At 31.9% G+C, this 15,091-nt stretch overlaps 1 protein-coding gene and 1 pseudogene across 1 annotated transcript; one reads left to right on the forward strand and one right to left on the reverse strand.

The window, feature by feature from the left end:
- Positions 1-232: 232 nt before the first annotated feature.
- On the reverse strand, positions 233-1,021 carry LOC121218300 (probable F-box protein At5g04010). The gene has a single exon (XM_041095360.1). It carries the CDS (start codon positions 1,019-1,021, stop codon positions 233-235), a length of 789 nt encoding a protein of 262 aa, XP_040951294.1.
- Positions 1,022-9,715: 8,694 nt separating this feature from the next.
- Positions 9,716-14,708, forward strand: LOC121229530 (glycosyltransferase-like At2g41451; annotated as a pseudogene).
- The last annotated feature ends 383 nt before the right edge of the window (positions 14,709-15,091 follow it).

A 15,091-nucleotide genomic window follows, 5' to 3' on the forward strand; every position in this document is an offset into this window, starting at 1 on the left:
TTATACTATAGTGCCAAATGGAAAACCCAATTTCCCTAAATTTTGCCTAGACCTACCAAGTCCAAGGGGATCTTTTATATTATTCTATATGCCATTTCAATACTTGCAGGAAATTAAAATTAATTAATCCATCTATCCATCTTCCCTAAATAAAAATAAAATTGTTTCATCACTGAAAACCCAAAAAGCTTGCTGAATTGAAACAGAGAGCTGGATTTAGTTTTAATGTCAACTACATGCCATCACATTGACATGGCAAAAGAAAATGCTGCAAATATCTAAGCCCATCTTCAATACTCACATACCTCCAATCAACAACCCTTAATATCCCTACGCTCACTTTTTCCACTTTCATGTCCACCTTCAAATCTGCAACAATCCCACTTCCCACTTCGCTGGAGCAACACCCTGGGCAAGGAAGCTCCTCCGAGAACCACCCTTCCACCGCCCTACAACTTAACTTTCCTTGCCAATCCATCATTGTAAAAATTGCTTCCCATCCTTTTAACACCACGTTCCACGTCACTTTCATCTCTTCCAAACCTTTAATCCCCTTAAAACTGCCATGCTTTACGTCAACATCGAACTTGAACACTTGGTTGTTATTCATTTTGCTTGCGGCTTCTGCTATAGTGAAGATAGGGACTCCCTTGGTGGATAATTGAATGGTGAAGACAATGTTGTCTATGGAAAGGCGTGGTTTCGATGGGGGTTTATGACGCCGTTTGAAGGCGGCGAGGCCAGTAGCATAGAGGCGATGATATGGGACGGAAGGATAAGAGATTTTGAGATTAGACAAAGAAGGAAAACTAGAAGAACAAAGGGGCTGCCAAACGACATCTAGGGACATAGCTTGACACCATGGTTTGCAAACACATGAAGCAAGGGCTAAGGTTTGAGGATCAAGGTAGTGAGCAACCATGACAAGGGCTTCCCATGGTGGTAGATTTTTGGACCTTGTCTCAGACATTTTTAGCTTTGGATTCTTTCTTCCTTGTCGATTCAGGGACTTTGGCTTCATTTTATTAGCTGTTTGAGGAGAGAACTTCTGTGGGGGGCACGTGTAATATGATGGGATGTTGCATGGAATTTAATTTACACGTCAGGTAGGAGAAACAGATTCTAAGCGTTACACGTGCATTTTTATGTCATGCACACGTTTGATGGGATTTCTATCATCGTTTTGTCCAACAATTAAAGCCAAAAGTATATTACATTTTTAATTACTAAATTAGGAGTAAATTTTAGTTTAATTTTAGTCACTTAATTAAAAAGGATTATAAATTTGTTATTAAACTATTAAAAAATTTTCATTTAAGCCATTGAGATGTTAAAATTAATATTATATGGCTTTCTTCATTATACTAACTGCATCAATTGAAAGCTTTATTTCCCTTTTTCTCTATAATTTAGTTTTTTTTATGAAACAACTTTAGACATTATAAATTTACGAACTAAAATTTAAATAATTTCTTCTCTGATCTCCAATACTAATTGTCAATTAAATTGGATCTAAGATATTTTCTTCTACTTGTCGATAGTTTTTGGTCCACAGAATCACTGCTTGGAGCATCGAACTTAAAAAAGAAAAACCTAACATCCTAGTGACTTAAATAAAACTTTTGAATAGTTCAATGACTTAAAAGAAAACTTTCAGATAATTTAGTGACAAAATTATAACTTTTTTATAATTAAGTGATTTAAACACAAACTTACCAATAATTTAGTGACTAGTTATCTTAAAACCATGGATTTTGGAGAAGCCCACCTTTGAAAACTTTAAAATTTATGAGGTCAAAAAGGCCTATAAAGTAAGTGGAGAAGTATTTGGATGATAAAAATATTAAAAAATTTAAATATAAGTAACAAAAATTAAAATGAAGCAAATCGAGATGAGGCGAAGATGGATAAATTTAACATTTATGGAAGTAGTAATGATTTTCAAAATTATACATTCATAATGGAGAGCGTGCCAACTATAGAACTATGGTGAATTTAGCAACATCCGTCTCCTCTCTACTCCATTATTTTCCTTATTAACATTACAAGATGAGTTTAAGGGATAAGTAAAATATTATTATATAAAACTATCTTTTAAGGGAGCCATAAGAATAAATGGGGTATAAATGACTTTTTCAACTTATTTTTAATATATATTTGCAGTTCCTAAGGGCTCTATAAAAATAAATAAGGGCATAATAGAATTTTAATATGTTAGAATTTCTATATAATACCAGGAATATAATTCTAAGACTTGTACTTTTAATTATTTTATTTTAAATTTAAAATATTATAAAATTAATCACTAAAATTTTGAAATAAATAGTATCAAAATTTTTCATTTCATAATCCAAGTATTTATCTATAAAATCTAATGCTCATAATTAAACATGTTTCCAAGGTGTGCCATATATATAGCTTTTACCTTAACGATATTAGTAGGGGTAAAATTAGAATTTTTTTTAAGGGTCGAAATTAAATTATAATTTTTATTATAGTAAAAATATAATTTTATCATTTTAATAGTTTATATATTTATAATTTTTAAAGGATTAAATTAAATTTTTATATTTTCGGAGAGAAATTAAACTGTAATTTGACCTTTGCTAATTTAAAATTTTAAAAAATTTAAATGAAAAATTTTCTATTTTAAAAAATTAAAAAATTATTATGTTTCAATTACATTGTTTTTCATATATTTATATTTTAGATGATTTTGTTTTACATGGAGACAAAAGAAGTTTTGTTTATTGCTTAATCACCTTATATCCATATTAAACATTTTGCTCCATATTATTATTATTATTATTTTGATCATACTCCATATTTTTTAATTATAAAAATTTAGAAAAAAAATATAAACAAATAACGTTGATTGGTTAATTTATAATTAAACCGATTTAAATAAATAATGAATTATTTGTACATTCATTTTCATACTTTTCATTTTTTAAATTTCATATTTAAATTTAAAATTATAATTTTTTTTAAAAATCCAATTAATATTTTACATTCATTCATACAATAAAAATTAAAACAAAATATTACGAATTCATATACCACAAATACAAAAATATGTTTGAGTTCAATAATTGCTAAAATATTTGCAATATTAATGGTAGTTGTTATATTTGAAAAAAAGAGCAAAAGTAAAAAAAAAAATATTGCCATTCATTCTAGACTAGGTTGAGTTTGGGTTGATTTTAAATTTTAGGCACAACTTGAAAAATAAATCTAAAATTTTGCTTAAGCTTAGCCCAAATAAAAAAATGTTAAACTTGAGCCCAGCCTAGCCTGCTTGTATTAACAATTTTTGTATTATTTTTTATATAAAAATAAATTTAAAAAATATAATACATCAAATACACTAAAAATATTAAAATAAATGTTTTCCAACAAATTGAAAATATACTAAAAAAGTATTTATACTTAAATAACACTAAGATAGTTGCAACTTAGCAAGCAAATACTTTTAAAATAGTAGGAAACGTAACAATAAATCAAGAGTTATACAATATCCAAACAAGAACAATAAAATAGTAACAATATAATAGCAAAATGGCAACAAAACAACAACAAACAACATCAAAACATCAGCAACCAACAGTAAAAAATTTTTTTTGGTAAACTCGGGTTGGGCCAGGTCGGTCCTGGGCCAAAAAATCTTACCTAGGTTTATTTTTTGTCCAAGCCCATTTTTTGGGCTTATATTTGTACCCAAACCCTCCCACTTTTCGGGCAGACCTTCAAGCCTAGGCGGGTGATGTAACAGCCCGTTTTTCAATGATGACGGAACAGTAGTTTCAGGACCACAAATTTTCGTTGTGCTAGCCGGTAAATATTATTTATAGAATATTTACAGAGTCATTAGAGTCATATTAAAATTTGGTTAAGAAATTTTAACGTTTAGACAGCTAATTAATGAAAAATGACTAAATTATAAAAAATACAAAACTTGTTAATTATTACATTTTGATGATTTAATAGCTTAACTAATAAATGTGGGAGGGCCAATAAGGAAATTAAACCTTATTACTTGATAGCGGACGGTTTTGGAGTGAAAATTTAAAGAAAAATTGAAAGTAAATTATGTTTAATGGTAATTTTGTAAATAAATTAAAATCTAAAACAAAATTAAAAAAAAAGAATAAAACAATTTCTTCTTCATTTTCTTCTTCAAGTGGCCGAACACCATAGCTAGGGAGAAGAAGCTTTGGTTGTGTGATTTTCATTGCATATAAAGACTTTGTGATTTACGTGAAAAGGAAAAAATTGTGGAATAATCCCTAAACTTTTGTAACTATTACAAGACAATTCAAATAAGTTCGTACGGTTTATAATTTAATATTTATATGAATAGTATGATGATATAATGTGATATCATGGATATTAATTGTTTTATTGATGACGTAAAATTGTTTGAGAAATGTTATTGACTTTTGATATTTGGATCGAATGAACGCGGGATAGAGTACAATTGAATGACGGCGTGTTATGTGGGGATTGGAGTGGAGATTGATATGGTGTGAATTATATATTTTTCCTGAGTACACCGAGGTTTAGCATTTGTTGCAAACTCGTGTTGTATTATCTTGTTCTAGCGTGTTATAGGGGCGGATGTATAGTTTGTATAAGCATCTGATGTGTTTACAGTTGGATTAGCTCTTATAAGTATTTGGCGTGTTTGTAGTTGGATTAGCTCTTATGAGCATTTGGCGTGTTTACGGTTGGATTAGCTCTTATGAACATTTGGTGTGTTATCAGTTGGATTAGCTCTTATGAGCGTTTGGCGTGTTTCGATTGGATTACTTGTGTACTCGTATCTATAAGTTGTTCATCAGATCGTAAATTATTGTATTATAACTTATATAATGACTTGGAAAGGTTTGACATGTAAATGATATCTAGAATTGATTCTATTATGGATATATATATTATCCTGGAGTTTATTATTGAGCTTTGATTTGAACTATGCAATTCATCGATTGACATTGTGGATGGCAGGAAACACTTGTAGTTGAGTTATTATTGATTGAATTGTTGTATTTACTTTGATATGATTTATTGTTTCTATACATTGAACTTACTAAGCTTCAATGAGCTTACTTGTGTTAATTTCTGTTCTTGTATATACTTTTGAAGGTTAGACGGTCAGATCAGCATCAAGTCACACTATCCATCCATTTCTAGTAGTTTTTGAATCATTTTTCTTTTTGAATTATATGCGTGTAATAGGCTTGTTTTGACCTTACTTTTGTTTTGGTATGTATATATATAAAAAGTAAGCCTAAGTGCAAATTGGTAAAATGAATATCATTACATGATCTTGGTATTTATTTGGCAAATGTTTGGTTGATGATTTGCTATGAATTATGATTGATGAAAGGTGTTTTTGACATTAACTTGTATGAATGTATAACTAATTGGCCTCTCTTGAATTATTATGATTTGAGGTGCCTATGATAGGCATATCGGTTGGATGTTACGTTGTGTGAATTGACATGTTTTGGTTGATGATTCATATTGTTGTATACTTGTGTATACTTGTGGTACTAATGAGGGCACACTGATTAGGCACTTAGGATGGTTGATTTAGCATGTTTTAAGCTTGTGTAATGTTATTTTGAATAGGTTTAATGGCTAGTAAATGGATTACTTAGAATCCAAGTAAGCTTGAAATGGTAAACTTGTCATTTAAGGTTCATTTAGGTGCACATAGTCTGGGACATGCCCATGTCACTTGGCCATGTGCAACACACAGTTTGAGGCACGGTTGTGTGTTTTAAATCAGTGTGTTACACGGCCTACGACACGGCCGTGTGGTCCAACTCAGTGAGTTACACAGGGAGGGACACGGGCTGAGACACGGTTGTGTGTCCTTATTTCGAAAGTTACATGGCCTGGGGCATTCCACATGGCTGTGTGTTCCCTGTTTTGGAAATTTTTTAACTTTTTTCTTAAAACTTCTGATTTGTTTCAATTTAGTCCTGAATTGCTTATAAGCTATTTTTAGGGCCTTGAAGGCTCGATTTAGAGACAAAATGCATATGATTGGTTAGTATTTAATAAGATTAATCTATTTAATATTATGATGTTAAATGTTTTGCGATTGATCGGTAATGCTCTGTAACCCTAATCCGACGACAGAGACGAGTTAGAAGTGTTAAAGGTGACCTGACCCATGAACAAGTCTAAAACAATTGTAGTATGATTTTCTCCATTAGCATAGCTAGTTGTCCTAGCAAATAAATATAAAATGCATATGTAACATATAAATATTAATAAAAAAAGTACATAACATTAGCAAATATTCAAGTTAAAAATAAATGTAAAATAATTGCCTCCTTCAACTTCAACTCTTTGACCCTATAAAATTATGTCCATCATTCTCACCTTCATTACTGGTGATAAGCTTTTAGTTCGTAATTTTTAACCTTCCTCTAACAATCTTTTTTATCTTTAAAACGTGCAAGTTTTCACTTAGAAAATTGTGCAAACTTTGCAGCAATTGCTTCAAAAAGTTCCTTGTAATCGTCTACTACTCCCACTCAACTTTTATGGAAGTAAAGCATCGACTACACTTTCAAATCTCTGACCAACATGAAGGCAAGTTGAGCACGAAGGTTGTAAAACACTCTCTCCATAACATGGAACAAATTCAAATCCCAATGATTAGTAACCTTATTCGGGCAACACCCAAATAAATTGTAACAGAGCGTAAATAATACATTTTAGTAAATAGATCAAAAATTTTGAAATTTCTCAAAATTGATATTTAAAGTTGTAATAAATTTTATTATGCAAGTTTCAAAATTTTTTATGAAAGTTTTATTGTATATAACCTCTAGAAAATGAATAAGAAATGAGTCAAAGGTTTCATAAAAAAAATAGTGACTATAAATATTCAAAAATAGTCCTATTGACATTTTTAAATGAAAGTGAATAGTCTTTTTTACTCTAATTATTTTGTGAATTTTATTTTTATATATTATATTTTTATTTCTTAAGGTATTTACTGGAGCGAGCCGAATAACTAATCCTCCGCATTCTGTAAGCCCATTAAGGGGTAGATGCTGACCACAAGTTTTTGTAATCTTTTTTAAGAAGGAGAATTATTCTGAGATTTAACACAAGCATTCTGTATTTATTTATGTAATTCTTGGACTGAAATGAGTAAGCATGAAATTTTAATTGTTTTTTCATAGATTTCTATCCATGCTTAGTCATTCGGAAAATGAAACATTTTTTATCTTCTTCATTTATTTACGTAATTCTTGGACTGAAATACTGAAATGTGATATGAGATAATAAGAAAAAACACTACTTCATTAAAGTCTAATTTATCTTCAATTGATCTCTACTACAATTCAAAAATTGAAAACGAATAAGAAAATAACATTAAAAAAACTAAAGCCATACATAGGAACAAAAACAAAGCATAGAAATACTGGGATTAACAAATGTGAATCTAGTAAAAAGAAAAAGAAATTCCATGAATTTAAAGGTTTTCTAAGATGAAATCAAAAAGAAAAAGAAAAAAATTTATAAGAGAGGCAAATAACAATTAGTAAATGTAACTTAAAATTTTAAAAAAAAATTAAGGCTAAATTACACCAAGTCACTCAACTTTGAGGTAGCTGACAAAACAGTCGCTCTGGTTTCAATTCAGTCACTTAACTTTCAAAAAAATAACAAGACAGTCATTAACGTTATTGAAAAGTGACAAATTAATCACTCATTAACTTTTTCCGTCACTGGCTTGATGGCACTATTGATGTGGCCAGTTAACTTGCCACGTTGGACGAGGCAAAGTTGAGTGATTATTTCTTTTTCGTCCTTCCTTTTCTGCTTTTTTAATAAATTACCCAATATTTTTTGCGTAAATGGCTCAATATGTTTATGCATTTTCTTCTCCACCTTCAAAACCCTTGGCATAATCCTAATCCTAACAGTAACTGAGCGAATCGCTCACAAGGGAACCGTAATAAGCGCTCTCCTAACAACCCCTCCTTCTCACCCCACCGTCGGTCACCCCAAAGCTCCAACCAAGAATCTCATCATGGGTCAAGTCAATATCCTCAAACGCAGTGAAGATATTAAACAATCTATGTCGGATAAGCATGTGAGGTTCATAAAGGAAAATGTTGATGTAGATTGGGGTTCCACCGACTATTTGAGTTCAGATCCCAGGTCCTCCCAACCCAGATACAATTCACCGAGTCAAAAAATAATGAAAGTAAGGTTGTTCTAGTCTCGTTCCAAGTTTTGTTCCATTGCCAACATTTTTTACAAAGAAGATTGGGGTTGGTTTAAAGGATGACATCGCTATGAGTGCCTTGAGGAGGATATTAAGGTCAGATTTGTAGCCAGAACCAAAAAACAAATAATAATAGTGTGGGCAGTGATTGCCTGAATTTGTTGTTAGATAGCTAATCTATTCTTTGGGTTCTCTAATCTTTGATCATCCCTTATTTTTTCAAGGGGATAGATCGAAATAGATAATCAAGTGTTCTTTTTACTGCTGTATAGCTTTGCAATTGTTTGGTTTAATATGAAACTGTCTACTGTCTAGCAACTTCTTCTCCTTTTTATTCTTCTCTGTTTCTTCTTTTTCTTTTATTGCCCAGCCCATTTAGGGTTTTAAATTTGGACGTTTACACAGTAGGATGCCATGTCTTTTTTTTGTTATGTCTGTAACGGAAAATGGTTTAAATGATTGTTTTGTTATTTTTTGAAAGTTGAGTGGCTATTGGTATAATTTATCCAAAATTTAAAGATAAGAAAGATTAAATGTTAACATTTACATTTAATAATTAAAAAGTTGAAAATAAAAATTAAAAAGTTGAAAAGTTTGAGAGTTTTTTATTATTATTAAATAGCACATATGTAACAATTTCATAAAATTGATTACTTTTACAAAAATCTTAAATAAAATTGATGAAATTAAAGTAGAGGGATTAAATTCATAACTTTTATAAAATATACGTACTAATAGCAAAATTTAACATTAAATAATTGAGTTGAATCTTAATATAAGTAACTTGACAGAAGATGATGAAATATACATGAATTTAAAGATGTGTAACAAAGATTTGTTAAAAAATAAAGTGTATAAATTGATAAAATAAAAAACAAGTTAGTATTTAAGGTGAATTGCCTGATTGAAGTAGCTCGTATTTAGTCCTGCCTAATTAATTTGGTAAATATAAATACGTTTTTTAATATTAAATCTTTTTTCACACATTATTTAGTAATTATAGTAATTGATTATGACATAAATTTGTGGTCGGAGTTTGATCTCTACTCATAAAAACGAAACATATTTCATAATAATCTATTTATCTCTTTGAAAAGTATTAATGCTAACGATAAACATCCTGATTACGATAAAAAAAATCATCTATTTAGCTAAGTTATTTTGTTTAACAGTTTCATTATAAGTTCTGATAATATCTGATATTTTTGATATAATGTTTCGAACTATCTATAGTTTATTCCCAATCTATAAATAGGAGAATAATACGGTTCAATATAATTTTAATTGTATTGGAAGGAAATATGAAACAAAGAAAATAGTAAATAATAATAATAAGTTATTGTGAAGAAGAGAATGAGATGGATATTAGATTTTTCATAATTTAGGTATATAAGTTAAATAGGAAAAGTAATTGCATGGTTATAAAAAACGTAGAACCAAATGGGAAAGGAGCGGAAAGAGAGAAGAGGGTGACGGTCATCACAACGCCAACGTACGGACAAAAACGCCTGCTCTTTCCCTTCCCTTCCCTTCCCTTTGCTTTCTCATTTTTTTAGTCTTTCTTTTGAATATCTGTTTATCTACTTTCTCTTCAGTTTCAAATTCAATTCTTCATATGCATATGCATGTATATATATACACACGTCTTCCATCTCTGTATCTCATCTCATTCTCATTCTCATGGCTCCTCTCTCCTATTCTTCTTCAAAGCCCATCTCTTCATCTTATCAAGCCCTTAATTATCGTCTTCTCTTGCTTTTGACTCTCCTTCCATTAACCGTTGCCTTCTTTGCTTTTATTCTCCAATGGCAAGGTGGTCTCATTGACCCCCTTCTTTCGTCTCCTGATCCTTTCCAGTTTCCTGGCATGGACTATCCTGGATCAAACTCTCGCCCCCATCGGCGCTCCGTTTCCGATTGCGTCGATGTTTTGGGTCAGAGCCGGTCCCCGGCTTTCCCTTATTTTAAGGATTGGAATTTTGAATTCGGCTCGAATCTCAGGCCTAAGGTTTTCGTGCCTTGATACGCTTTTTGGGTCTCCCTTTGCTATGTAGTTGATGGAAGTTCATATTCTTAATTCTATGATGTTAATTTGTTACAATTTGTTATTCAAAAAAAAAAAAAACCTGACCCAGATTCGGCTTTTCTCCCCCGAAGAAATTTGAATAGGTGGTTTTGATTAGCTTAATGCACCTGAATTATAGTTACCTTTAGGACCTAAACCTTAAATAACTTCATATTCGTCTTCATTGTTCATAAGAGCTCGAAAATTCAGATCATAGAGAAAAATATAATTAGATGGTAATGTAAAGAAATACAAATTAGAGGGGAAAATCAATTCCAAGAAAACATCTTTAAACCCAAAAACACAATATACAAAATATAAAAATGTGGTGCTAAATATATGTTATTTATTTATTTCAAAATACTGGGAAATGTTTCAATTTAAAAACACCTAATTTGTTTCTTTTTTAAATCTCTAAACCGTTAATCTGATCCTTGTACTTGTTTTTAACTTCTTAATAGATTTATGGGTGCTATTTCTTACCATATTTTTGGTGGTTTTTTGGTGCATGCCAGATATGTATTGTTTCAAGTACTGCTGCAGGCTTAGAACAGATATTACCATGGATATTTTTTTCACAAGGTTATTGGAGTTTCAACCTTTTTCCTTTTTGTTGAAGGGAAGGCTGCCTCTCCCGTTGTGTCCAGAGTCCTAGAATCGATTCCAGTTGAGTATAAATCCTCTGTTACTCCTTTTTATTAGTATCTACTATTATTTATTTCACTTTGGCTCTGTTCCTATGTGCAAAATCCAATCCTTAAAAGGGGGTGGAAGTGATATACCGAACAAAAGAATTAGAGGAACAACAAGCTAAAAGGTTGGTACATGATTTGGTTTAATAGCTTATTGTTTGTTGTGGTATTGTTCTAAAAGGCATTAGTTTCACTTCCTTTTTCATATGCGAAATTTAAATGATTGTTGAACCCAATGCTAGGTAGTAATGAAATCAAAGTATACATAGTGCTTGACCAAAATAGAAATACCATTATGGTGAGCCTTCTAAATCGAAATACATAACACATTTTGAGTTGAGAGACAAGTTCTTTGAAATAAATAGTGCTACGTCTACCATTTTCGGGATATGAGCTTTACCTGCTTTCTTTTTCTGTTTTAGTACTTCATTTCAATGCCCAAAAAGGGCAGCCGTTATATGTCATAAGATTCTGACTTGCCCTTTTTTTTTTTCTTCTTTCTTTTTGCTTGTAGTCGGATCTGGAATGAGACTTGGCTGGCAAAGTTCTTCTACAAACCATGTAATCATGAGTTGTTTGTGAAGCAGACTCTTAACATGGAAATGGCTATTGTAATTTCAAGGGTATGCTGTTGCATTTTCATCTCTGGCATAATGTGTATGTTTGGTAGCATAAATTCATGTTCAGTATAACTCTTAGCTTTATTAATTTTTCTTCATTCATTTATAGGATGCTGGCATGGATTGGATTATTCATCTTGACACTGATGAGCTTATACATCCCTCCAGTGCTCGTGAGTACTCTGTCAGACAATTACTGGCAGACTTGCCTGAAGATGTTGATATGGTTGTCTTCCCAAATTATGTGAGTGGACTTGCTATATTTTAGGTATAGAGGCTAAGGATGTTTAGTTGGTCAAGTTGTACGTTTATTCTTTCATTGTTGACACGGTAGGTGTTTATATCATGTGAATTTTCTCAGGAAAGCTGTGTTGAGCGGGATGATATAATTGAACCTTTTACTGAGGTGTGATCTCCTCCATTTGTTTCTCTTCTCATGCTTTGCTTTGGCTAGGTTTATGACTATATGACTTTTATTAGTTTGATGGAATATTATTAGCAAATGTGCCTGTCAATAGGATTTGCTGGAGTTATGATCATATACGTGCATTTATTGTATATGAATCTATATTCTATCTTTGCATAGGTCTCAATGTTCAAGAAGAACTTTGATCATCTCCCTATAGAAGCCTATCTTGGTAACTACAGACGGGCAATCCGTGGTAACCCAAACTACTTTTTAACCTATGGAAATGGGAAAGCAGCTGCTCGTGTTCAAGATCATCTTCGTCCTCATGGTGCACATAGATGGCATAACTACATGAAGGCACCAAAGTAATGTTATTTCTCCTATTCCATCCATTTTGTGTAAATAAATTGATATGGTTAAATGTATTATTATGTATATCTGGCATTGTGTGCACTGCAAATAGTGTAAAGTCCCTTGTACTGATTCAAGGAATCTTTGATCAAGTCCATAACAATTATGCCTAGACACACTTTTAGGGCCAAAAGCTTAAGAAAGAGTGACATTTTGCTTTCTTTAGTTTTTAGTTTCTTTTATTAGCTTTCTTTTAATTGCCAAAAGAAGATAATATTATCTCTCTTTACAAGAATGGAACATTGGATAACAATCATAATGTAATCCGTGTGCAATTTTGGGTTTGTAGATTGAAGTGAACAAACATTGAGCTTTTGTTGATGATGACTTTCTGTTAAGTAGTTAAACAATAAATAAGACAATTTTTTTAACTTTCTATCCACAAACCATAAATTTCAAGCTTATTATATACTTCTTTTTTCTTTTTATGTGCCTGTAATGGGCCTTGCACCTTTGACAACATTGATACGTACTTTTGTATGATATGTTGTTCGTTGCTTCAAGCACTTCTTTCCTTTCTTATTTATTGATATATAAACTACCGTGATTTTGAGTAATATATCATAGGGAGATCAAATTGGATGAGGCTGCCGTTCTGCATTATACATACACCAAATTTTCTGACCTCACTTCAAGGCGTGATCGATGTGGCTGCAAGCCTACGAAGGAGGATGTTAAAAAATGTTTCATGTTAGAATTTGATAGAGCTGTGAGTTCCAATTGATGCCTAACTTGCTTTTCAGTTTCCCTTGCCCTTGCTTTTACTTGAAGTATTTCCTGTATTCCATTTAGGTTATACATTAAACCAATGTGTGTGTCATTTTTCCTGCCATTTTTAGATAATATTCCTTTCAAAAATAAATGGCTTTATGGTCTTAGGAAAATTAATTTACGGCTTACCTGTCGTTGGGTGCAAAGTCGTGTGTTACTTTCAATATTTTCAAGGATATTTTAGAGGCAGATTACTAGTTTATGTTGGGCTTCTCCTTTTATTTACTGATATGGATGAATGTTGAGCTTGATTGCTTATCTCTAAGTTTAGATACTAATGTATTTACATGATATTGGGTCATTTTATATTCCTAATATTTGGGATTAATTTGCTTAGAGTTTGTTCACATTTTATTTCATACAGGCATTCATAATTGCTTCAACTGCAACGGAGGAGGAAATGCTTCGCTGGTAATGCTTATGTTTAACATTTGAAATATACTCTAAAATATATTCTATTTTACACTGTAGAATTGTTGATGATGTATACTCCTTACATTCCCTAGAGGATGAAGACTATATATTTCTCTTCCTCAAATAGTATGGTTTTTCTGACTTAGGTACCGTCACCATGTGGTGTGGACTAATAAAGCATTGAGCTTGAAACTTTTGAAGAGGGGCATTTTAACTCGGATTTATACTCCCATGGTGGATAAAAGTAAAACTACTACAGCTGTTTATCTGATGCCTTGTGTTATATTCTTTCGTTGATTTTCGCAGTGAAATATTTGTGGTCGAAATGCTGGATCCTCAAACCATTCATTTTTTTTTTCCTTTTTTTAATCTATTCACAGGCCATAATTCAAGGACTTAGGGAATCTGGTGTTTTTGGCTCTGTTTTACAGTCAGCACAGACACTCTCCAAGGACAAGTTCTTGTCGTCTGTTGAGAGTAGCAACTTTTCTAGCGTAGATAAACAGATTGGTGTCAAAGAATCTCAGGCAACTGCCAGAAGGATCTTGGATATCAATGACAACTTTTCTGGTGGTTCAGCAATCCCACCACTTTCTCCTCCAGTCCCGGACGATTTTCACATTGGAATATCATGAGGGATTAAATTCAGTGATTACTGCCTGCCTCATTGTTCCTGCAAGGAGTTATTGAGATTTGAGTTGAAATTGGATACGTTAGACAACTTGAAGTAAATGAGACAGCAGTTACTGGAAGCACCAACATACTTGGCTTTGTTGGGCTATTCCCGAAGGCGATCATTACCGAAGTTGTGCTGTACATTCAGGTTAAATCACAGTAGATTATATAGTGAAAAGGCGTAGAGTGGCATTTTGTTTTGATATACATATACTTTCCCGAATGATGCCTAGGCTAGCCGCTCATTGTTAACCATACTACTTAGTCTAAACACATTGCTGATCAGGTTAACTTACAGAACAGCACATTGCTGTTCCATTCTTTAACACGAACTTGAAAAGATTGCATTCTGGATTACTTGATTCCTGTGAAAAAGTTATTAATATTGCAAGCTATATTTTAGTAGCTATTTGATTTTGTATGTACTGCATATCCCTCACTTCAATGATCAATATTGCAAGCTTAATTCAAGTACTCGTCCAGGCTGAGGCATCAGATTAATTTTGCAAGTTTAGAATTGTAGCCTTCAACTCTGTCCATTACATCGCTTATTTGAAAGAGTAGGATACTTAACATAGAGCGCAAACTCAATGAATTATCATGATGCAAGAGAACTCAAGATAACAATTCAGATCATCTTAGATCAGTGATGCTACATCCCACGTCCGGAGGCTTCTTCCCGGACATACACCTTGCTCAAAACATTTTTACCACGTTAACCATATTATTATGAGCACTTAATTAATATTGAACTTATTTGAGCTTTAACGACCTCAAC

Source organism: Gossypium hirsutum, chromosome A01 (genome assembly GCF_007990345.1).
Source record: "Gossypium hirsutum isolate 1008001.06 chromosome A01, Gossypium_hirsutum_v2.1, whole genome shotgun sequence".
Lineage (NCBI taxonomy): Eukaryota > Viridiplantae > Streptophyta > Magnoliopsida > Malvales > Malvaceae > Gossypium > Gossypium hirsutum.

Coding starts and splice junctions, on each gene's coding strand:
- LOC121218300 (XM_041095360.1), bottom strand. CDS start 1,021: ATGAAGCCAAAGTCCCTGAATCGACAAGGAAGAAAGAATCCAAAGCTA.